Genomic DNA, 24,517 nt, shown 5'->3' on the forward strand with positions numbered 1-24,517 from the left:
TGCTGTCCCTAAAATAATAATATTGTCACTATTTTGAAGATACCTGTCCCTTACTAATGTGCTGCCCTAGGCATAGACTGACAGACCTATGTCACCTACCTCATGACTAAATAGATAGGTAGAATTACATTTTTTCTGATAAGCACATTCTCTTTCAGACCCAGTCTATTAGTTATTACTCAGCTCTTGGCTTCTCATTGGCTATTAGTTTACGACTTAATTATTTAATTATTAGGGATTATTATTATGACTTATGTGTATTTTAGTGTAATATAAAATATTAGATTATACTAATATTTACACTATATTGAGGCCAAAATTATTATGTCACATGAAATAACAAGAACTACAATAGACATAGTGAGCTAATTTGGACGAGTACAATATTAATGTGATGATACCTATTTATTTAGGTGTGGCCTACCCTTGAGTCAGGCCTGACATACAGATTTCTGTATTTAAATCTAAATTAGTTCAGTAGATTGAAATATCTTGTTTTAACAAAAATCTTAAAATTGTATTTATTTTTAAAATTCTTCACATTAAGTTGGAAAGTTAGTTTTGGGAATATGAATACAAAACAATTTAATAAGAAAAAAAAAACATATTAATTACATGTAGGTAAAATCTTACAATATGCCCCAACTATCTTCGAAAGCTGAACATATCTTGGTGCATGTCAATGCGGCTGAAAGTGGATAGTTACTTATTGCTACCGTTTGTTCGGCATAATCTGCTTTAATCTATGACATAATAAATTTAAGTTAGTTTATCATTAAAATTTAAAATGATTAACAATCATTAAGCAGTACCTGTCCATGAGCCATTGCTCCAACAATAAAAGCAATTGGAGCATCTTGAGGAACAAGTTCAGATGGCTTAATAGGTTTTTCAGCAGAAAAAGAAGTTGCCACTTTTCGACAACCTGCAGGTAAATGATCGGTGATTGGATTTTTTATTACTTTCATTAATTTGGCAGAAGTCTCTGCTGCTCTTACACTAAATTTATGCAATAGCTGAACTAAAAAGTAACAATAAAATAATTCACAATGTAATATATTATTGTGTGCATATAAATCACAATTTATTATTACCCATCAGACCAGCAAAACGTTTAAATGTTCTAGGGATTCTTGTTTGTGGATTAATTTCAATGAGAACATTATTTTCTGTGTGAATGTACACTTGAAGTAGACCAGCACGATTTAAGGGGCTGTCGAATAACATCAAAAGACATTGATGAGAAATATCAGGTCTACAATTTCCTATCTCTCGGCCGTGTTTTCGTAATATATGTGCGTGTTCATCAGGGTTTAATAGTTCAAAAGACTTTCCTACCTGTGAAGTTTATAATAAATTATATTTAAAAATTACAATGTCGATTAATCAATCAACGTTTGAATTACTTTAACAGTTTCCAACTGAGCGTTTTCTAAAATAACAATTAGACGTTTTTCATTGTCGTCTTTTACTTCTTTCGCTTTTCTGGTCAAATCAAATTCGGTATCTTCGTCAGTACGCCTACGTTTTTTACCCATTATGATACCTAAACAGTAGGTATAAGTATAACAAAAATTAATATTTAAATTTATGAGTTAAAAATTAAAAATTATTATTAAAAAACACGTGTTGTTGACTGTTGCTTACATTTTATCACGATTTTATATTATTCAATTGTTATCACTAGCTACTATCACATAATAAATATTTATCCTTTGGTGTTATCATTTAAAATTATTATCAAATATGGACTATATGGTATTTTATCTATTCTGTCATTCAGTCATTCTGCGTTAACTAATTATTTGCACAGATTTTTACGCTAATTGAGTATAGAATTCAGTGATTATTTGTTTTCTTTAATATTTTTCTGGCCCACCCTCCCAACATAGCACATTTGTATTTAATCATTTAGCAGAAAAATAGAAATATTGAATAAGTAGAGATTTTACGAACTGAAAATTCTAAATAGTCAAACCAGAGAAATAAAAAATAAAATTTTAATAAATTTCGATTTTTCAATAAGTCATGTTTTTCAAATTCAATACACAAGTATTTGAATAAAATTAATTATTTGAGAACTAAATAGAATCGATTGTAATCGAAGATTATTTCAAAATCAAATACTTCTAAAATAGTGGTTTTTAACTACGGGGTAAAATAAATTTTTTCTAGGGTTAATTACTAGATTATAATTTTAGATTCTAAGTGGAGCGAGGAATGAATTGATTTTACCATGATGTGTGTTTTTTTTTTGTCTGTCCTCACGTTTTGGGGCAGTAAAAGTGCTTCGATTTTTGACTTCAGTACCTCGTTCGATCAGAAAGTGAATCTAGTTGGTACTTTGGGGGGTCAAAAGTAAAAAATTCTTAATACTTTTCTAAATAATCGTGATAAACAAACTAAACATTAAGGGAAAAACGGGAAATTTTACGCACGCTCATTTTTCGACAAAATCGATTTTGGTTTTTGATGTAATTTTAAAACAAATGACCATAGATACATGAAATTTCCACCGAATGTTTATATAAGTATATTCTATCCACCATGCAATTTTCGAAAATTTTCGATTTAAGTTGAACTATTTATAGGTATTTGCAATTTTCGATCATTATTATTTTTTTTTAAAATTGATATTGATAAAAATTTATTTGTTAGGCAGAAAAGCTTGAAAATTTAATACAAGAGCTTAACATATTATTATTATAATAGCAGTTGAAAAATAAAAGAAATACATATTCACAATTTTTTTTTATAAGCAATCAAATTTTAATTTTGACAACATACGTAAAAATCACGAAAATTCGCAAATTATTTTAAGCTAGAAATTCAAAAAAAAAATTTATTTTCAACCTAAGATTTGAAAATTTTTAATAATCTATAATATATTCTAGACAGATAAACCGTCTTCGCTCAGAATCGTTTTTCGTATACAATGATATAATATCATTGGATTCAAATTTAATTCCATCCATTATACAGTAACCCACTTGTAACCTAGCTACTGTACAGCAGAGCGACATCCACTTTCCCGCTTTTTTTTTTTTGTGTCTGTCATCACGTTTTGGAGCAGTAAAATGCTTCAATTTTCGACTTCAGTAACTATCTCGTTCGATAAGAAGTGAATCTAGTTTATTGATTAAAATTTATTTGTTAGGCAGAAAAGCTTGAAAATTTAATACAAGGCTCTTAACATATTATTTTACAATAGCAGTTGAAAAATAAAAGAAATGCATACCTAGTCACATTTTTTTTTACAAGCATTTAAATTTAAATTTTGACAACATACGTAAAAATCACGAAAATTCGCAAATTATTTTAAGCTAGAAATTTATAAAAAATTTTCTTTTTAAATCTAAGATTTGAAAATTTTTAATAATCTATAATATACCCTAGACAGATAAACCATCTCCGTTCAGAATCGTTTTTCGTATACAATGATACCCATCATTGCATTCAAATTTAACCTACCCTAGTCAGAGGTCCACCCCACCCCGGCACCCCCTAATGTACTGCAGAGCGATACCCACTTACCCGCTTTTTTTTATTTGTTTTGTTTTTTGTGTCTGTGTACAGCATAACTAGTCGAAATTTGTCGAAATTGATCATTTGTTTTAAAGTTACATCAAAAACCAAAATCGATTTTATTGAAAATTGATTGTGCGTAAAAATTCCCGTTTTTCCCTTAAATTTTAGTTTGTTTATCAGTTTATCCCAATTATTAAGAAAAATATTGGGAACTTTTTACTTTTGACCTCCCAAAGTACCAACTAGAACTTTTTGATCTAACTAGTTACTGAAGTCGAAAATCGAAGCATTTTTATTGCCCCAAAACGTGATGACAGACTCAAGAATAAAAATACTAAAAAAAAAACACACATCATGGTAAAATCAATACATTCCTCACTCCGCTCAGAATCTAAAATATGAAATAAAAAAATTAATTTCATAATATTTTTTGTCATGTACAATAATTTTTGATTTTGAAAACTCTCACTTCTTCACAGCAAATTTTGCACGGTCTGCCGACATTTCATTTTTTATTTTATTAATTATTGTCAAAATTGATGGTGGTTTTTTTTTTTTTCCGTTTTAACCGACGACGCCGCGGGATCTGCTTTCGCATTGCTTCCGCGGCGCCGCCGTCGTTTATCGACAGTATATCAAATATTAATACATACGTGGGAGGCAGACAGGACAGCTCCCCGACTTACCTCGTTCAAGCATTTCAAAGTTTTGCTTTAACAATTAAATTTTACATTAACAAAGGTCAATCTGAATTTTATGCATTACAAGTTTTACTTGACTTCTTCCTGTCCTTCTCGGGCCGACCGGAGTCCACCGCCCTTGAATTCGCGTGCCTGTCATCCAATTGGCGAGCCGCCCGGAGTCCACCACTCTGGATGTTTCGTTCTCCATCAGGGCGGTCGCACGTTCCCCTGTGCCCTCGCAAGGCCTCTTCCTCGCGTTCATCCTTTTCCTAGGTCGACAGAATCGTCTCGACCATGCGGATGAACTCCAGGCGATTAGTTTCGAACTGTTTGATAATTCTCCTTCGGGCTTGGGCGTCTTCTGGCAAGTCATGTGACAGGGGACCACACAGGATTTCCTCAACGTCGCCCGCGTTCGGAGGTCGCCTCATAATCTCAGTCATTCGAACGCGGTCGTCCATCCATCTCGGGCAGGTAAAAACCGTGTGCTCAGCAGTGTCGTTGACGCAGTATACGCAATAACTGTCGTCCGCCCGATTAAACCTCTTCAGGTAGCTTCGGAAGCACCCGTGCCCCGAAAGCACTTGCGTCAGTCGGAAAGTCAGGGTTAGCGGTGGCTTTGTTAACCAGCGCCCAACGCCAAGGAGGAGCCGGTATGGCCATCTGCCTTTATTATCAGACCGGTCCCACCGAGCTGGTTTAGTTTAACCTTAAAGTTTTAAAGTTAAAAACTTCAATATTTAGAACAATATAATTCAAAATTGCAGCTACAGAAATGATGTGAAAGATTACAAATATTTATGATTTGCTTTCGTTGTAATAAAATTATTATTATGTCATCAATAAGACCCAAATATACGGCAACGTGAAAACTGATTTCATTCAAATTAACGTAAAACCCAAAAACAGCGATAAGAACCTGCCGTTGTACCACGAATATAAAATACACAGAAATGTACTAAAGGGAATAAAAACCAAAGATCGTCAAATATTGTATTATTTTTATATTAATTATTATATTATCGGATTTCCACATAATATTATGTTAATGTATTTTAGATTCCGAACGAAGTGATGAATGTATTGATTTAACAATGATGTGTTCAAAAGTTAACATTTTCCAACAGTTTTTAAAAAAATTGAAAAAAACAAAAAAAAAAATGACAGAAAAACGGGAATTTTCACGCAAAACCAGTTTTCGACCAAATCGATTTTTTTATATGGTTGTAATTCAAAAACTAATACTATATAAATACTTGAAATTTTCACCAAATGTTTATTTTAGTGATATCTAAATACAGTTTAATTTTCAAAAATTTATCATAAAATTGATTTTTTTTTGAGTTATTTATAGACCACTTAAATTTTCAATTTTACTGAAAACTTTTTTTTAAGTGTCGATAAATTTTTTTTGACCCAATCAAAATACTTGAAATATTAATACAAAGTTTCACATAACTTATTATTATAGTGTATAAAAAATTATAAAAATACATAGGCACAATTTTTTTGTTATTAGCATTTGAAGTTCAAATATTGACAAAAATTCGTCAAAACCATGATTTTTTTTTTTGTGTTTGTCATCACGTTTTGGCGCAGTAAGAGTGCTTCGATTTTTAACCTTATTCGATCAGAAAGTGAATCTAGTTGGTACTTTGGGGGGTCAAAACTAGAAAATGTTCAATATTTTTCTAAATAATCAGGATAAACAAACTAAAAAGGCGGGTAAGTCGTGGATATCACTCTGCTGTACAGTAGGTTACAAGTGGGTTACTGTAATGGATGGAATTAAATTTGAATCCAATGATATTATATCATTGTATACGAAAAACGATTCTGAACGAAGACGGTTTATCTGTCTAGGATATAGGATTATAGATTATTAAAAATTTTCAAACCTTGGATATAAAAAGAAAATTTTTTATGAATTTCTAGTTTGAAATAATTTGCGAATTTTCGTGATTCTCGTGATCTTTACATAATATGTTGTCAAAATTCAAACTTTGAATGCTTGTAGAAAAAAATTGTGAGTACGCATTTCTTTTATTTTTCAATTGCTATTGTAAAAATATGATAGGAGTTATGTATTAAATTTTCAAATCTTAGATATAAAAGGATTGTTTTTTACGAATTTCTAGCATAAAATAATTTATGAATTTTCGTGATTTTTACGTATGTTGTCAAAATTCAAACTTTGAATCCTTGAATCCTTGTAAAAAAAAATTGTGACCATGAATTTATTTTATTTTTCAACTGCTATTGTTAAAATGTGTTAGAAGCCTTGTATTTAATTTTCAAGCTTTTCTACCGAACAAATAAATTTTTATCGATATTTATGGAAAAAAAAAACTAAAAAAGTTGAAAAATTAAATGTCAGTAACAGCTCAAAACAAATCTAAATATTTTGAAAATGTTATCAAATATAGAAAATATCTACATACGTGGCTATTAAATAACGAGACTATCTACTTGGCGATAAGGCAAGAGTAGATAATGGTACTATACCTAATTGTAATCTATGAATATCACTGTATCGAACAATACCAGTTTAGTCAGTTTCCGTTTTGTAGTCTGTGTGTAAGCGTCGTTTAAATTGACCTCTTACGTGTTGAATGTCGAAATCATGCCAGATCATGCCATTTTTAATGAAACTTGGAAAATCTGCGACCGAAAGTCAGGGGCGTCTCCAGACCTTGGCTATGGGGGGGGGGGCGAAATAATAAAAAAATAAATATTAATTTACATGAGAATATGGGATTCAGATACTGAGTGATGAACCATTTTTTTATTATCATAACGACATAACGTATTATCATATTTAAATCTATAACACTTATCAGTTGACTCCACTTATCAGTTATCATGGCCATGTGGAGTAGTTGCAAGGTTTATAGATACTAGTATGATACTATATGATCGCGAATACGTGTTTTGATAACAAGATAATATTGTGAAATTACTGAAATTTCATATTATATAAATGTCAAATAATTTAATATAAATTATAAAATTTACTAATAATTACTATGCAAGTCAGTCACCTTACGGGGGGGGCGATCGCCCCTTTCGCCCCCCCCCACAAGGACGCCCCTGCCGAAAGTTTCAATTTATTAACTGAAGTATATGAAGATAGTGTCCTATCACGACCACGTGTTTTTGAGTGGCACAAACGATTTCGTGAGGGTCGTGAAGAAGTTGAAGACTACCAACGGGTGGGTCGTCCATGCTGCTCAAAAACTAACGATAACATTTCAAAAATCAATGAAATTGTGCAAAAATATCGACGTCTGAGTATTCGAATGATAGCTGAGATGGTTAATATCGACAAGGAGACCGTTAGACAAATTTTACACGATGAATTAAACATGACAAAAGTCTGCGCTAAAATGGTGCTCACAGTGCCTTATCTGTAAAGCGATTTCTAGCTAAAAATCGAACTCCAGTGCATCAACACCCCCCATATTCACCAGATCTCGCTCCATGCGACTTTTGGCTTTTTCCAAAACTAAAAAGTGCGTTAAAGGGCACACATTTTGAGTCAGTTGAAGCTGTAAAAACAAAAGCGACAGAGGTGTTAAAGACATTGCAAGAAAAGGATTTCCAACACTGTTTTAACCAATGGAAAATTAGAATGGAGCGATGTGTCAAACGTGGAGGGGAGTATATAGAAGGGGAAAAATGTTAAACCATTAAAAAATATAAATAAAAAGTTTTTAAAGAGAAAATCTCGTTATTTATTAGCCACACAACGTATATAAACATTCATTGAACATTTCAAGTATCTGCGGTCATTTGTTTTAGAGTTACACCAAAATAAGAAAATCACTAAACGTGAAATCCAGTGGAAATCCAATGTTGTAAAAATTTAAATTTCAAATACTCATAAAAATTTAATTTGAATTTCCGGTGGACTTTTTATTTGTGATAAAGATTGAAAAACTTGTAAGGAATCTTGTATTAAATTTTCAAATCTTAGATTTAAAAAGAACATTTTTTATGAATTTCTAGCTTAAAATAATTTGTGAATTTTCGTGATTTTTACATAATATATTGTTAAAACTCAAACTTTGAATGCTTAAAAAAAAAATTGTGACTATGCATTCCTTTTATTTTGCATTTTATTTCTTATAATTTTTTAATCATTATAAGAATAACTTATGAGGAACTTTGTATTCAATTTTCAAGTATTTTGATAGGGCTGAAAAAATTTTATCAACCCTTCAAAAAATTTTTTCAGAAAATTGAAAATATCAGTTGTCTATTAATATCTCAAAAAAAGTTAAAATATTTTTAAAACTAAATCATGTAAAGAAAATGCCAATCTAAATAACTGATAAAATTTTCACGTATCTACGACTTATACTTTTTGAATAATAATAAATATTTCAAATCGTTTCAGGATAAATCGTTATCGTAACGCTATTTCGTAAAAATTTAAAATTCAAACGCACCTCAAATTTTTACTATAATGACGCTTCGAGATTTCTCTATAGCTACTTGAAGGAAAACTTATGGAAAACTTATTGTTGTATACTTAATCTTTAGTTATAAACACAAACAATTTTATGATTTTTCAGCTTCAAAATTACTTGCAAATTTTCGCATTTTCGACAGATTTCGTAAAAATTTGAATTATAAACGTTTATAAAAAAAAATTGTGTCTATGTATTATTATAATTTTTTAATCACTATAAGAATAACTTATGAGGAACTTAGTATTAAATTTTCAAACAAATTCTTCTCTAATATCCATGAAAACATTTCGTAATCACAATATAAGTATAATCATCTCGTTTAATATATATGTGTTATAATCTGTGATGAACAAATTTTCAATTTCCGATCTAAATATCTGGTGAAATTTTCAAGTATCTACGACTTATAATTTTTGAAGTATAAAAAATAATATTTAAATTCGTTTGACTCGTTTGAGGATAAATCGTTATCATTCGCGATTTCATAAAAATTTAAAACTCAAACGCTCAAAACATTTTTCCTATAATGACGCTTCAAATTTTCTCTATAGCTATTTGAAGCAAAACTTAAATTTTATAACCTTAGATATAAATACAAACAATATTATGAATTTTGAACTACAAAATAATTTGCAAATATTCATGGTTTAGACGAATTTTTGTCAATATTTGAAATTCAAATGCTAATAAAATTTTAATTTTAATTTCCGGTGGACATTTTTTTTATGATAAAGATTGACAAATTTGTAAGGAATCTTGTATTAAATTTTCAAAGCTTAGATTTAAAAAGAAAATTTTTTATGAATTTCTAGCTTATAATAATTTGCGAATTTTCGTAATTTTTACGTATTTAGACAAAATTTGAACTTTAAATGCTTATAAAAAAAATGTGACTATACATTTCTTGATTTTTCAACTGCTATTGTAAAAATATTTTATGAGCCTTGTATTAAATTTTCAAATCTTAGGTATAAAAGGAAAATTTTTTATGAATTTCGAGAATAAAATAATTTACGAATTTTCGTGATTTTTACGTATGTTGTCAAAATTAAACTTTTAATGCATGTAAAAAAAATGTGGCTATATATTTCTTTTATTTTTCTACTGCTATTGCAAAACTATATTATGAGCCTTGTATTAAATTCTCAAACATTAGAATTAAAAGGAAAAACTTTTATGAATTTTGATCTAAGATAATTTGAACATTGCCGTAATTTTTATAAATGTGTGACTATATATTTATTTTATTTTTTCAAATGCTATTGTAAAAATATTTTAGGAGCCTTGTATAAAATTTTCAAATCTTAGGTATAAAAGGAAAAGTTTTTATGAATTTCTAGGATAAAATAATTTACGAATTTTTGTGATTTTTAGGTATGTTGTCAAAATTAAAATTTGAATATATGTAAAAAAAAAATTGTGGCTATACATTTATTTTATTTTTCAACTGCTATTGTAAAAATATATTATGAGCCTTGTCTTAAATTCTCAAATCTTAGAATTAAAAAGAAAAACTTTTATGAATTTCGATCTAAGATAATTTGAAAATTGCCGTAATTTTTACGTATTAAGTCAATATTTGAACTACAAATCCTAATAAAAAAAATTCGTGCCAATGTATTTTTATAATTTTTTAATCATTATAAGAATAACTTATGAGGAACTTCGCATTAAATTTTCAAGTATTTTGATAGGGCCATAAAAATTTTATCGACACTTCAAAAAATAATTTTCAGAAAAATTGAAAATTTCAGTTGTCTATAAATACCTCAAAAAAGTCAAAATATTTTGAAAATTAAATCATGTAAAGAAAATGCCAATCTAAATAACTGGTAAAATTTTTCAAGTATCTATGACTTATACTTTTTGAATAATAACAAATGTTTAAAATCGTTTGAGTATAAATCGTTATCGTTACGCTATTTCGTAAAAATTTAAAATTCAAACGCACTTAAAATTTTTCCTATAATGATGCTACGAGTTTTCTCTATAGCTACTTGAAGGAAAACTTAGTATTGTATTTTTAATCCTTAGTTATAAACGAAAAAAATATTATGATTTTTCAACTTCAAAATTACTTGCAAATTTTCGCGTTTTCGACAGATTTCGTAAAATTTTGAACTGTAAACGCTTATAAAAAAATTGTGACTTACGATATTTAATTTTTTTTAGCTACAATAACAGCAACTCATAAGGAACCGTGTATTAAATTTTCAAGTTCTTTTGGTCGTCCAACGTTTTTTTACCGACACTTCAAAAAAAAATCTCAAATTTCAGTGGTCTATAAATAACTAAAAAAAAAGTCGAAAATGTCTATAATAATAGTCGATAATCACTAACATTAAAATTTGGTGAAAATTTCAAGTATTTACAGTGATTAGTTTTTGAATTAAAACCATATAAAAATATCGATTTTTTTGAAAACTGTTGGAAAATGTTTAGTTTTGGCCTCTATAATGCACCAAGGATTTTCAATTTTACATCGGAAACCACCCCCAAAGTTTGAAATCGAAGCATTATATCGACTAGTTATGCTGTACATAGACACAAAAAAAAAACACACACATCATTGTAAAATCAATACATTCATCACTTTGTTCAGAATCTAAAAAGATTTAGAAGAATGGTATGGTAATAACAATACAAAGTTAAATTACTTATTGGTTATTTATTATGAATATTTCAATACATAAACCATATTTAATATATGTTTACTCTTATTATGGTTTAAAAATAGTAAAACTATACACATTATGCATTAAAGCCACAAATTAAATAAATAAATACAATTGATGTTTTAAAATAAACTTTTAATATATTTAAAAAAAAAACTAACATCTTAAATTCTGTGTTTTTAATATATATACAAATATAAATACTCAAATAAACGGATAGATCAAACATTTGACTATGCATTTTTAAATAACAACTATTTATTCTAATATTTTATAAGATGCATTTGTAATGAAGTAATCCATGAATTTTACAGAACTGGTATTAAGTAACCAAGCCATGAAACTTGAATTTGAGTCAGTTTTAAAGCAAATATTTCAGTTTAGACACCATTTGTACAAGCACTCATGTCAACCAATATAATATGGATTCCATCATAATTTATAACTTTAGCAGCATCGATAAATTTCAGCTACCAATGACAAATCGTTATGGTGGTCAGAGATATTCAACCTGAAATAAAAAAATAAAAAAACTATAATTAATATTAAAATCAATAATAATGGGTCATTTAAAAATTATCATGATCTTTTTCAATAGAACCTACTTAAATATAAGCTTCTAAGCACTGTGATCATGTTCAATTGCCTTATTAAAACAACATATTGCATCTTCACTTTTGTTTAAGTCTGAATATATATTTCCCATATGCATATAAATTTTTACACATGTATTGTCATATTCCAAAGCTTTTTCATAATGCATGAGAGCATCAGTAAAATTTCCTTTTGTCTTAAAAATATCTGCTAAATTTTTATGTAAATCAAAAGCCTCCGATTCATCAATTTGTAATATTCTTTGATAGATGTCGACAATTTCGTCATCGATCTGATCTAATTTCTGTTTCAAATATGTTAAATTGTACAAAGTATTCAGATGATCTGGTTCTAATTGAATTGCCATTTTATAATATTCCATGGCCCTTTCAGAAAGACCTTTTTCTTCATATATTATGGCAATATCACAATATACGTTCACCAAATTAGGTTTCAATTCAATAGCTTTTTTATATCTGTTGAAAAATGAATTTTGATATAATTATTGGTTATGATGAATTTAACAAGGATAATATTCTATTAATTAACTCAAATAGCAAGTACTAAGAGTACATCATAGTAAATAAGAAGGTAAGAAAATAACATTAGTACAATATTTAATTTAATACTATTATATCTTATATGTCTAATCTAAATGGGGTGATTAACCCTCCCCCCTCTGGCAATTTTGTCACTATAATATGTAATTAAATATAAAATAAAATTAATAAGTTTAAAATAATTTTTCATAATTTTTTTTAAATATATTATGTTTATGTATAATTTTTTTATGTATCCCCCCAAATCCATAATACATGTGTACACTACTGTTAATATTATATTCTCAACTTATATGTTACGGGGGTTACAGGAAGACTTGTAAATTTCTTAAGAAAGCATGCTAATCTTATCAATTCTTAATATCAATAGCAAGTAAAATGTTTGATGGGATAAGACAAGTTGAGGATAAAAGTTAACAGATAAAATATAATTATTAATGAGGAGTGACTAAAATAGAGAAGATGGTTTTAATATAAATAACTTTTTATGCATACTTTGGAGATAAGAGAATAATTTCAATCTATACAGGGTGTCCCAAAGAGATCTGACATTCTGACAAATGAAATAACTTTTGTTCTAATCTATATTTTTTAAAAATTTCTTTTAAATATAATCCATAGACACTTGCGCTACATTTTTTATTTTTTATTTTTTAATACTGAAAATAAAAAAAACTTAAAAGTTGATAAAAAATGTTTTCGAAATATTCAATATAGTCAATTTATAAATCTGATTTTTAGAAAAATTTATATGGTAAAAACACTTATTTAAGTCAAAAGGCTGATTTTTTACAATTTTTTTAAATAACAATATTTTCGTTAGGTAAATTATAGTAATTTATAGTTTATACATCACATATTATTAAAATAAATACAATAAAAAAATAATTAAATTTTAACATGCACTTATTTAAAAATTTTCTTATAAAATATTTTTAAAAAACTTTATTATTATTTGAAATTACAAGGTTTTAAACATAAACTAGATCGTAAGTTACTTAATGAAAATATTGATTTTTAAAAAAATTGTAAAAAATCAGCCATTTGACTTAAATAAGTGTTTTTACCATATACATTTTTCTAAAAATCAGATTTATAAATTGACTATATTGAATATTTCGAAAACATTTTTTTATCAATTTTTAAGTTTTTTATTTTCAGTATTAAAAAATAATAAATAAAAAATGTATTCTAAAAATGTAGTACAAGTGTCTATGAATTATATTAAAAAGAATTTTTTTTTAAATATTGATTAGAACAAAAGTTATTTCATTTGTCAGAATGTCAGATCTCTGTGGGACACCCTGTATTTCATAACTGAGCATATTTTGATATGGCGTGCAGTTATAGATGGTAAATGTGAATATTATAAATTTATTAAGTTAAATGTAAACATACATACATAAACACATAATACTATAAATCAGGGCTTGAAACCGGTATTTGATACCGTTTTTGAATACCGTTTAAAACCGTTAAAAAACGAAATCGATATCAAAACCGAAATCAAAAACAAAAAAAATCAATAACGGTATTCAAAACCGAAATCGAAATCCTAATAACTAAATACCGATATTCAAAACCGAAAACGAAATTGAAAAAAAAAATACCGATATTCGAGAGCAAAAACGAAATCGGAAAAAATAAATACCGATATTTGAAAGCAAAAAACGAAATCGGAAAAAATAAATACCGATATTTGAATCCAAAAACGAAAACGGAAAAAATAAATACCGTTATCCAAAACGGAAAACAATTTAAAATGAACATATCACATTTAAACTTAAATAGCTATGCTGTTATAATTACGGTCAACTGAGGAGTGTTGGGTCGTCCGAAGGAAATAAAGTATAAATATAGGAGTCGTGAGATGCGGGTAATTAGATTGCAAATTCACTCTAAAGTCTAGACTATAATAATATTTATATATAATACTCTATAAACAGTATTATATTCTATTCATTATAAGGAATAAGTAATAACCACGAATTAAGATATATATCTTAATTCGTGGTAATAACTAATAACTTATATGACATAATAGTATGTAAATGTAAAATGTTGTAACGTATGCCTAATTAAATTGTATATATAACTATAACTGTTTAGGTATAACTTTGATGTAAGTACTTTGGTAATTTATTTTATAAATAAACAGGATGTAAAATAGGTTAGATCATATTTTATGGTGACAGGTGTATAATTTATAAATTTTTAATAATATTATCTCGGAATTAAAAATAAATTGATTTGTAATTTTTCACGAATATTTTAGTCTGTAAGTTTTATCATAAATTCTATATCAATATAACTTGTACACATTTGTATAACATACTGCCCAATATTACTGAGCACAGTTGTTATTCTTACAACTTGTACTTCTTACAATAATAAATCTATTATAAAATCAATGGTAATATTATTAGTATATTACTATATTTGGTCTGGTTCAAACTCCAAGTTGTTAAGGTCCCCATGACACCACACACTGCAGCGGTGGCGGTTGCGGGTTTATTGTTTTCTTTACCGCCGGTGCCCGGTGGAATATAATGACGCCAATACGCCATGACATAATAATAATTTTACAAAAACGTATTATTGTTATTCGACCATTGTAATGAGAATAATATACATTATATTCCCTGTATAATTTTTCGGGCATAGCCGTTTTCGACCAAAAACGTACCCTTCCCTTTTCGGCCGATTCACTTTTCGACCAAATTTAAAAAAAGTCTATTCCCCTTTCGACCAAAATTGTACCCTTTCCTTTTCGGCCGATTCACTTTTCGACCAAATTTAAAAAAACGCCAATTCCCTTTTCGACTAAAATCGTACCCTTCCCTTTTCGGCCGATTCACTTTTCGACCAAATTTAAAAAACATCGATTCCCTTTTCGACCAAAACAAAAAGTTTTGTAATATGATATGTAAAATATAATAATAATATAATTTTTGTAAAATAGAATACCTGTATATTAGCATTATTTCTATGTTATGTTAATATGTCATAATGCGTATAATATTTAAAAAAAAATACAACAACAAAATTATACAATACAAAAAGTTTAATATAGGTATTATATTTTATGTTATAGGTACATATTGAAAATTATTAAAACCTATATATATATAATTGTTGTCATTAATCATTTGATCGGTGATCGTCGACTGTGATGGTTACTACCATAATATATAGTTATATCAGTATATTATGTAGTATGTACCTGATAGACTGATCGTTGTACGTATTGTAGTGTATAAACTAAACTCTAAAGTATATTATTATATTGTATATTATTTTCTTTATTTTACATATCATATTACAAAACTTTTTGTTTTGGTCGAAAAGGGAATCGATGTTTTTTAAATTTGGTCGAAAAGTGAATCGGCCGAAAAGGGAAGGGTACGTTTTTGGTCGAAAACGGTCTCGCCCAATTTTTCAGTAGTTACTAGTAAAATATTTTATTTTACTTTTCAAATTGCTGTGTTGTTATGTAAGATGTAACTTATATTTTACTAGTAGTTAGTATACATCTCAGATTCATGTGCACACTTCAAATTTAGGACTGCACGCTTTGTGTCGCCATTATTTAAGGATGTTATTTGTGTCCAAATGGACACATAGTAAAGTCCAATGGACGCCCATTAGAGTAAGATTTTTCTGACTGTCCACTATAGAATTATAGTATTAACTATTAATATAATTTAGTGTTGAAGTTTTAGTGGCCACCTCATTAAATGAAGAAGTCTCTTTGGGTGTGTGTTGCTCCCCTGCTAACCGCATTACCGCAAGGTGAAATAGTTTAATATTTTCAACCAGTGGGGACCACGGGAAACGAAAATGAACCCAAAATCGAAAAAAAAAATACCGGTATTCGAAAACAAAAACGAAATCGGAAAAAAATAAATACCGGTATTCGAAAACAAAAACGAAATCGGAAAAAATAAATACCGTTATCCAAAACCGAAAACGAAATCGGAAAAAATAAATACCGGTATTCGAAAACAAAAACGAAATCGGAAAAAATAAATACCGTTATTCAAAACCGAAATCAAAATCGGAAAAAATATATACCGTTATCCAAAACCGAAATCGAAATCGGAAAAAATATATACCGTTATCCGAAACCGAAATCGAAATCGGAAAATTTTTTTTTGGTTTCAAGCCCTGCTATAAATTACATAATATTTCTCTTATGGTAACTAGTTTACCAACACATCTTTAGCCTAATTGGAAAAAAGTATATTATTAGCAAAATTTGGCAAGTTACTAGTTATACCTAAAATACCTCTCTTTAAAATAACATACCATCATCATTAGGGCTTGTACTGAGGTACATAAAAAAATTGTTGGACCAGCTACAAATTTGAATCACAAAGTTTAAAAATGAAATTTTAATTTGCATATTTTGAGTTTTTTGTTATATATATACCTATTTGAAAATGAAATTGTATTTTACTGCATAATTATGTTGTTTAAAAAAAATTATATTTCATGAAAATGTCAGAATTTGATTATATTTTAAAATACGGCTTTATGAAAATCAAAAAATAAAAATGTCACTAGGAAAAACATAAACCTGTTTTAAAGTGGGCGATACTTTAATATAATATTGTTTATATCCCGATAATATCTCAGGTTAAATTAAATTTAAATTATTGAATTTTCGAATACACTACCAAACAGTGGACTATTATGTTTACTTATGGAAGCCATCAGTAATTTTAAGTATTCATGAAAAGATTTAATGAATTATTTTATATTTTTCCGCGTCTAAATATATAATGTTGCCATGTTGGCTACCACATTAGAACAATGTTGTTCTAAGCTTAGAGAGTTTGATCACATGGTTTAATTGTAGTTCTTAAATTATTGTATTTAGTTGTATTTATAAGGTTTATACAACACTTTTCATATAATTTTGATATTTACATTTTGATAGTTTTTAATGCATGCACTTTTGAGCCTTAGTCATTATCTCATAAATCAGCCATCAATTTGATTTGAATATTGGAAAGTTAAAGGGAATATGTTAAACTGATAGAGAGTTTAAGAATCTTACAAAATAATAGACAATAGGCATATGAGGTATTCCACAAAATAAAGAGAAACTGAAAGTACTGAATTACACAAATCTAAAGAATAATTAAAAGGGTAGGTACTTGTTATTTGTCAATAATAAATAAGAAAATATCAAGCTTATAAAGGCAACAATTTACTACAAATAAATATGGTGTGTACGATAAGTGAGAATAAAAGTTAACATATAAGATGCACAGTGAAATTTTAGTACAACAAATTATTTTTGAGAACCATGACCTTCATTGAATCATGTGGAAATTCTATTAAACAATTTTCTCTACAATACCTGTTTTTTTTTTGTTTCCTAAAAGACTTTGATATATAGAAGTTTCAAAGTGTTTATGTATTACAAATAATTAGAATACAGAAAATTAATTAATATGAACGATTTTTTTTAATAATGTATTATTAATAATTATTGTTTGTAGTGAAACTCATATGGGAAAATTAAATTGTTTTCAGATTATCAAGAAATTAATAGATGACTAGTACCTATCTACTTATATAAAATGACAAACATTTAATGATTACTATATTAATTAATTTTTACCTGATTAAAGCCAATTCAAAATGGCCTAGATTATACATAGTCAAGCCCACTTTCCAATGACCATATGCATTCTCAGGATTCCAAAGAATTGCGCAAGTAAATGCGTTTCTTGCATTTTCTTGATCATCATTTTCTAAATATAATTCACCCAATGACATACAAGTAACAGACGCATTTAGATGATCATTAGACTTCCAGTATGCAGTAAAGAGATTCTTGTAAAGGTCTTTCCTTTCTGGATTTAGCTGGATACATTTTTTAAAATATATTATAGCTTCTTGATAATTTTTAAGGTTGTGCAAATATATCAAAGCCAAATCTAAATTAAAATCAAAGTTTTCAGGTTGAAGTTTTAAGCACTTTTTGAATACTTCCACAGACATTATCATATTTTCTTGATAACAGTATGTAACTGCTAAATTTCTTAAAACAAACACATTTTCTGATTCTAAATCTAGTGCTTTTAGAAATTCATCAACTGCTTTTGGTAACTCTTTAACTTTTAGATAAGCCATTCCCAAACTAATATGAGTATCCTTTAGATCAGAATTAATTTCTAAAGCTTTTTCATAGTTAGAAATAGCTTTTTCAAATTTACAGTTCATATAATTAAGATCTCCTAAATAACTTAAAGTTTCTGGACATTCTGTTGCACTTTCGAGGGCAATCTTAAATTGCTTTTTAGCATATTTTATTTTGTTTAATTTTAATAGCAATTTTCCAAATGCATTACGTACTTTATATAATTTGGGGTTTAGACTTAAAACCCGTTCATAAACCAGCTCAGCTGAATATAAGTCATTTGTATAAAATAATAGATCAGCATAATTTGTCCAAGTGTCAGCACAAAAAGGTTTTAATTCACAAGTTTCAAATAAATATTGTTTTGCTTCATCATTTCTGGATGTTTTCCAACAAAGAAACGCTAAATTATTTAAAATTTCAAAAGCTCTGAAATTAAACGATATTGCTGTTTCCAAACATTTAATGCATTTTTCATATTCTTCAGTTTTAAAAAGTGAATTGGAAATAAGGTATATAGCAAGTTTGTTAGTAGGTTTATTATGAAGTACTTCTAAACATAAACGTAGAGTAGTGGCGTAATTTTTTTTTTGGTATTCTGATAATGCAATTTGTAGAAGATTATCTAAAAAAAAAAAAAAAATACATACACATATATAAATACAAAATTTAGAAAATTAAACATATTATGTTATTTCAATAAATAAATTGTTATAACAATAATTAAATTCATATGGAGTATAATTATATGAAAAAAGTGGATGTTGCTTTGCAGTATAGTAGGTTACTGTAATGGATAGTATTAAATTTGAATTCAATGATATAATATAATTGTAGACAAAACAATTTCTCAGCAATTGATATAATAACTTACCTATGCTTTTACTATAAATCTAAAAAAAAAAAATATAATTAGAAAAATATAATCTAAAAAATTTTGAATGTTATTCGTTTATACTTCTACAGCATCATAAAGTAGAGATAGAGCATCTCCAGATAATTGAATTGAGCTGACGACTCCAAGGGTTGCTCTAGCTAAATGCTTAACTTTAAAAATCTTTAATTTATCAAATTCGCGAGTGATGATTTTATATCTGTAAAAAAAAAAAAGGCGGGTAAGTCGTGGATGTCGCTCTGCTGTACAGTAGGTTACAAGTGGGTTATTGTAATGGATAGAATTAAATTTGAATCCAATGATATTATATCATTGTATACGAAAAACGATTCTGAGCGAAGACGGTTTATCTGTCTAGGATATATTATGGATTATTAAAAATTTTCAAATCTTAGATTTAAAAAGAAAATTTTTTAATAATTTCTAGTTTAAAATAATTTGCGAATTTTCGTGATTTTTACATAATATGTTGTCAAAATTCAAACTTTGAATACTTATAAAAAAGAATTGTGACCATGAATTTCTTTTATTTTTCAACTGCTATTGTAACAATATGTCAAGAGCCTTGTATTAAATTTTCAAGCTTTTCTGCCTAACAAATACATTTTTATCAATATTAATTTTAAAAAACTAATAATGATCAAAAATTTCAAATGCCTATAAATAGTTCAACTTAAGTCGAACATTTTTGAAAATTGCATGGTGGATAGAATATACTTAAATAAACATTCGGTTAGGTAATTTCATGTATCTATGGTCATTTGTTTTAAAATTACATCAAAAACCAAAATCGATTTTGTCAAAAAATGAGTGTGCGTAAAATTTCCCGTTTTTCCCTTAATTTTTAGTTTTTTTTTTTTGATTATTTAGAAAAGTATTAAGAATTTTTCACTTTTGACCCCACAGAGTACTAACTAGATTCACTTTCTGATCGAATGAGGTACTGAAGTCAAAAATCGAAGCATTTTTACTGCCCCATAACGTGATGACAGACACAAAAAAAAAAAAAAATACATCATGGTAAAATCAATACATTCATCGCTCCGCTCAGAATCTAAAAAAAATAGTTTTTAATTATATTGGTAATAAGTTGAGTAAGCAGACATATAAAATTTGTTTTGTAATATTAAATTAAAAAGTAATAATAAATCATAGCAATTAAAAATGATTGTGGCTACATTGAAAATTTGAAAAACAAAAACTGTTGCTTCATAGTACCATAGGACAGTGGTGTGTCCAGGAATTTTCAATGGGATGGGATGATAAGTAGAGCACAGATATTTAAACAGCAAAAAGTATCATAATACTAGCATATATAAAACATATAGTAAAAATTATGAAAATATGTAACATATATGCATACAGAATTCAAACAATAGCAATAAGTTACGGCAAAAAAAGTATATCATTAAATCTTTTATTTGATAATTATAAATTATTTGACATACAAATAATATAAAATAAAATATGTAGCTGAATTAGATACCTAATGCAGAACAAATATTTTTTTTATTAATAAGTTTTTTTAAGTTAAATATTTTATTTGTTTATCAAATAGCATTAGTCACCAAAATATATTATTAGAATGTTCTAATTAGCAAAAAATAATATTCTATGCTGTAATTGAAAGTAGCTTATAATTATTATAAGTACCTATTTATTGTATAACTGCTAGGACTTGAGGTACGTTTTCATTGCAGCATCATAGTCTACACCAGTTGTCTTTAACTAGTGGGTCATGAACCATTTTTGGGTCACGTAAGCTTTAAAATTGGGTCGTGATAAGTCTTATTTTTAAAATACTACTGCAAAACATTAAGTAATTTTAACTTTTTTACAAAGCTTACATGGATCTCAAAAAATGTAGGCCTAAAAAAGTGGGTTGTGAGTCCAAAAAAGTTGAAGACCACTGGTCTAGACGCAGACTATCTAATGGAACAGTATTGACGCTAAGCACCCATACTCTCCAAGGATAACATATTGATTACTGATACTGTTTGAAGTAGTTGACAACCGATTACTTAAGCTAAAAACTTCATGCCCTAAAAATCCTTTAATATGCACAACTGCTTAATATAGTAAAATTGAATTAATCAACCAAAACATTGAAGTTAACATTTACTTATTACAAATAACATGGTAGATCCACATAAAAATAAACATAAATCAATAATTTATACTTTGGAGTTTGCCACAACTTAAAATAAATAAGCCCTAATTTAAATATTCATGCAAAATACTTTTCATTTGTACAAGAATAAAAATTTAAAAAAGAAAAAATCTAAATCCTTATATTAGTAACTATAAATTATTCACTTTATAGCGTCATTTTCTGCCAAGATCTCTGTAATAACTGATATTTGGGCTTCACAGTTGACAAGTTTTGAACAAAATACATCCTGTAAGTATTATAATTAATACATTTAATGCACCAATTTTAATTAATATTTTCAATCAATAAAATTAATTTTACAGGTTTAGGTATCAACAATTTTAAAACAAAATAATGATGATGCTTTACAAAAGTGGCACTGTCTTACTTAAAAGACCAAACACAATTTTTTGTCTTGAAAAGAAGTTTTATAGTAAATTAATGTTCAGGAGCTAACATTTAGTTTTATTAATATTTGTTATGCACTAGCACTAGTAATGTTAAGACAACGAATGAGGATGCAATGTCCTTTTATTGTAAACATGGGTACTGCAAATATTTGCAATAACAAATATACCACAAGAATTGTAGTCCCCCAATCTCCTATTTAATATATGATTAATTGTAAAATTCTGGAATATTCTAAAATAAAAGAAAGGGTAAAAGAATCACACTAGTGATTAGTGACTGAAAACCTAAATAATTTGTATGTATTAAAATGCCTTATAATAAATAATATATATATAATTAATTACAAATATATTACTTACAAAAGATAAGTGATCCATAGTTTAAAGTATTTTGCACGCGTGATTTTTCATATAAAGACAATTTATGATCAACATAAACTTATATCCTGACTATTGATAATCAACTGCAAAAATAAAATACATATTGTAATAAGTACATTAGTTTAAAACAGCATTTGTATTTGTATATTGTATTATGGAGTTTTTAACTATTTAATTTTTGATCCTTAGTACTGTCTGGAAAAGTGGAAAATCAAACAATATAATATAATATGATGATGGTCACTTGTACAGCAAACAATGTCATCAGAATAGAATTGGGTGCTATATAGGTTGGCCGTTCATTTCTAAATAGGAATCAAATGAAATAAAAAGGATTATGGTTGCAACTTAGACACTCATGCTTATTAAAGATGTATCTATTTGGAAGTATAGTAATAGTTGTACCCAGTCACGGTAAAAACATAAAAATATAAAATATAATAGCCAAATGTCACACTCTAACATCTCTTGAGACACTCTAGTATGACTGGATACTGGTATGTTCTCAATTGGGTTCTGTGCTACGTCACATTGTCTGTTAGTTGGTATTGTCCACCACAAAACTTAGACAGACTTACATCATAATTAAACATAAATAACAAATCTAACAGATCTTACGTTATTTCTTTCAAGTCGAGTTAATACCAGAGTATTTAGCAATGTTCTATAGTTCACACTATACATACACAGTTATACTCACTATACAACAACGACGAGATGATGGCGATCCACAGCTGATGGCGTCCTAACTTAAAGCATTCAACACAGAATGTTCCTAACCTATTCAAGTTGTAGGTGCAGAAACTTAGAACGAATTATTGTTTCAAACTCCAGCATTTCAGTCCGGTATAAAGTAAAAAAGTTTAGTGAAGTAACAAAGATAAAGACAATTATGTTACTTTAAATTTTACATGGGAACTTCACAGGTAAATAAAATAACATAGGTCATAAACTCATAACCATGATATATCATGCTCATAACGATACCGTACGACGGTAGTCGGTAATCACTAATCAATGCGGCAAAGACTCATAATCATAAACAATATTAACCGTGGTCCGCGATTGTTTTCCGTAGAATTAATGTCGACTATCGATCGTGTAATAATTGTGCGCGCGTCTTTTAGAAGACAGATCAACACCAGGAGCGCTGTCGAATTGGTTAGGCTGGGGCTATACATGGCGATATTCGCCGCGAAATCCGCCCGACGAGTTTTGCAGCGAATATCGATCTGCGAGGCTCTACACAGCGAATTCGCATGACTGATTCGTTCAATATTTTCGCCGCGATTTTCAAAATATTTCTACCATAATTATTTTGCCATGATTCAGTTCCGATGTTATTAATATAATTCTATTACACAAATTATACACCCATCTGGTGGGCTTAGTTCAAGAAGTCAAGAACATTCACATTGCATGTGTGAGCACGTACAATACCTGTTCATTTTTCAGTCGTTTTCGTTTACTTTATATATATACTTTTTTCGTACCTAGTGAAATAATTTGTTTAGATATATTATGTTTATGATGTTTACGATATTTGCGATATCATCTACAATAATATTGTATTAAAATACCGTACTATGGTAATAATCGCCGCGAAATTCGTTGAACCAAAATACCTGTATAGCCACTAACATAAAGTTATAACAAAAAGTTATGGAAATAGACGGGTTTGCGGTTTTATGAATTTTGGGCGGTTTCAAAAAAAATCGTCGGTCGACGACGAATATCGCGGCGAAATTGTATAGCCTCTCCGATTTAAACATATAGGTTTTCGACGACAACGGAAATCGCCGTGTATAGCCCCAGCCTTAGGCGGTTTCTCCCGTCGTGCCTACGAGTCGGGATACTATAATCAGCTTATATTAGATATGTCATATGTATTTGCTCGAAATTTCGTATACGTTTTGCAGTAGAAATTGTGTTTAGTATTTGCCAATTACCATATTTTTATTCGTTGATTTATTAGAAAAATTTATTAACTAACATGAAACTTTTTTTTCT

The 24,517-nt window shown here is 28.0% G+C and overlaps 3 protein-coding genes across 3 annotated transcripts; all 3 read right to left on the minus strand.

Moving 5' to 3' along the window:
- Positions 1-492: 492 nt before the first annotated feature.
- On the minus strand, positions 493-1,664 carry LOC107165075 (ribosomal RNA small subunit methyltransferase NEP1). Its single transcript, XM_015513137.2, has 4 exons — positions 1,407-1,664; positions 1,095-1,338; positions 813-1,021; positions 493-743 (listed from the first exon to the last, which is right to left on the minus strand). Exons 1-4 carry the CDS (start codon positions 1,536-1,538, stop codon positions 630-632), a joined length of 699 nt encoding a protein of 232 aa, XP_015368623.1. The 5' UTR covers positions 1,539-1,664; the 3' UTR covers positions 493-629.
- A 146-nt stretch (positions 1,665-1,810) lies between these two features.
- On the minus strand, positions 1,811-6,975 carry LOC149057274 (uncharacterized). The gene is made up of 3 exons (XM_089222227.1): positions 6,717-6,975; positions 4,303-4,920; positions 1,811-4,239 (listed from the first exon to the last, which is right to left on the minus strand). The coding sequence occupies exons 2-3, from the start codon at positions 4,582-4,584 to the stop codon at positions 4,171-4,173; spliced, it is 351 nt and encodes a 116-aa protein (XP_089078353.1). The 5' UTR covers positions 4,585-4,920; positions 6,717-6,975; the 3' UTR covers positions 1,811-4,170.
- Positions 6,976-11,334: 4,359 nt separating this feature from the next.
- LOC107165073 (uncharacterized) lies at positions 11,335-23,579 on the minus strand. The gene is made up of 8 exons (XM_089224172.1): positions 23,194-23,579; positions 22,487-22,590; positions 21,881-21,963; positions 19,628-19,763; positions 19,544-19,562; positions 18,148-19,294; positions 11,967-12,431; positions 11,335-11,872 (listed from the first exon to the last, which is right to left on the minus strand). Exons 2-7 carry the CDS (start codon positions 22,502-22,504, stop codon positions 11,981-11,983), a joined length of 1,854 nt encoding a protein of 617 aa, XP_089080298.1. The 5' UTR covers positions 22,505-22,590; positions 23,194-23,579; the 3' UTR covers positions 11,335-11,872; positions 11,967-11,980.
- Positions 23,580-24,517: the final 938 nt, after the last annotated feature.

Source organism: Diuraphis noxia, unplaced genomic scaffold, assembly GCF_037042655.1.
Source record: "Diuraphis noxia isolate RWA-SAM2 unplaced genomic scaffold, SU_Dnox_SAM2 contig0003, whole genome shotgun sequence".
NCBI classification, from domain to species: Eukaryota; Metazoa; Arthropoda; class Insecta; order Hemiptera; family Aphididae; genus Diuraphis; species Diuraphis noxia.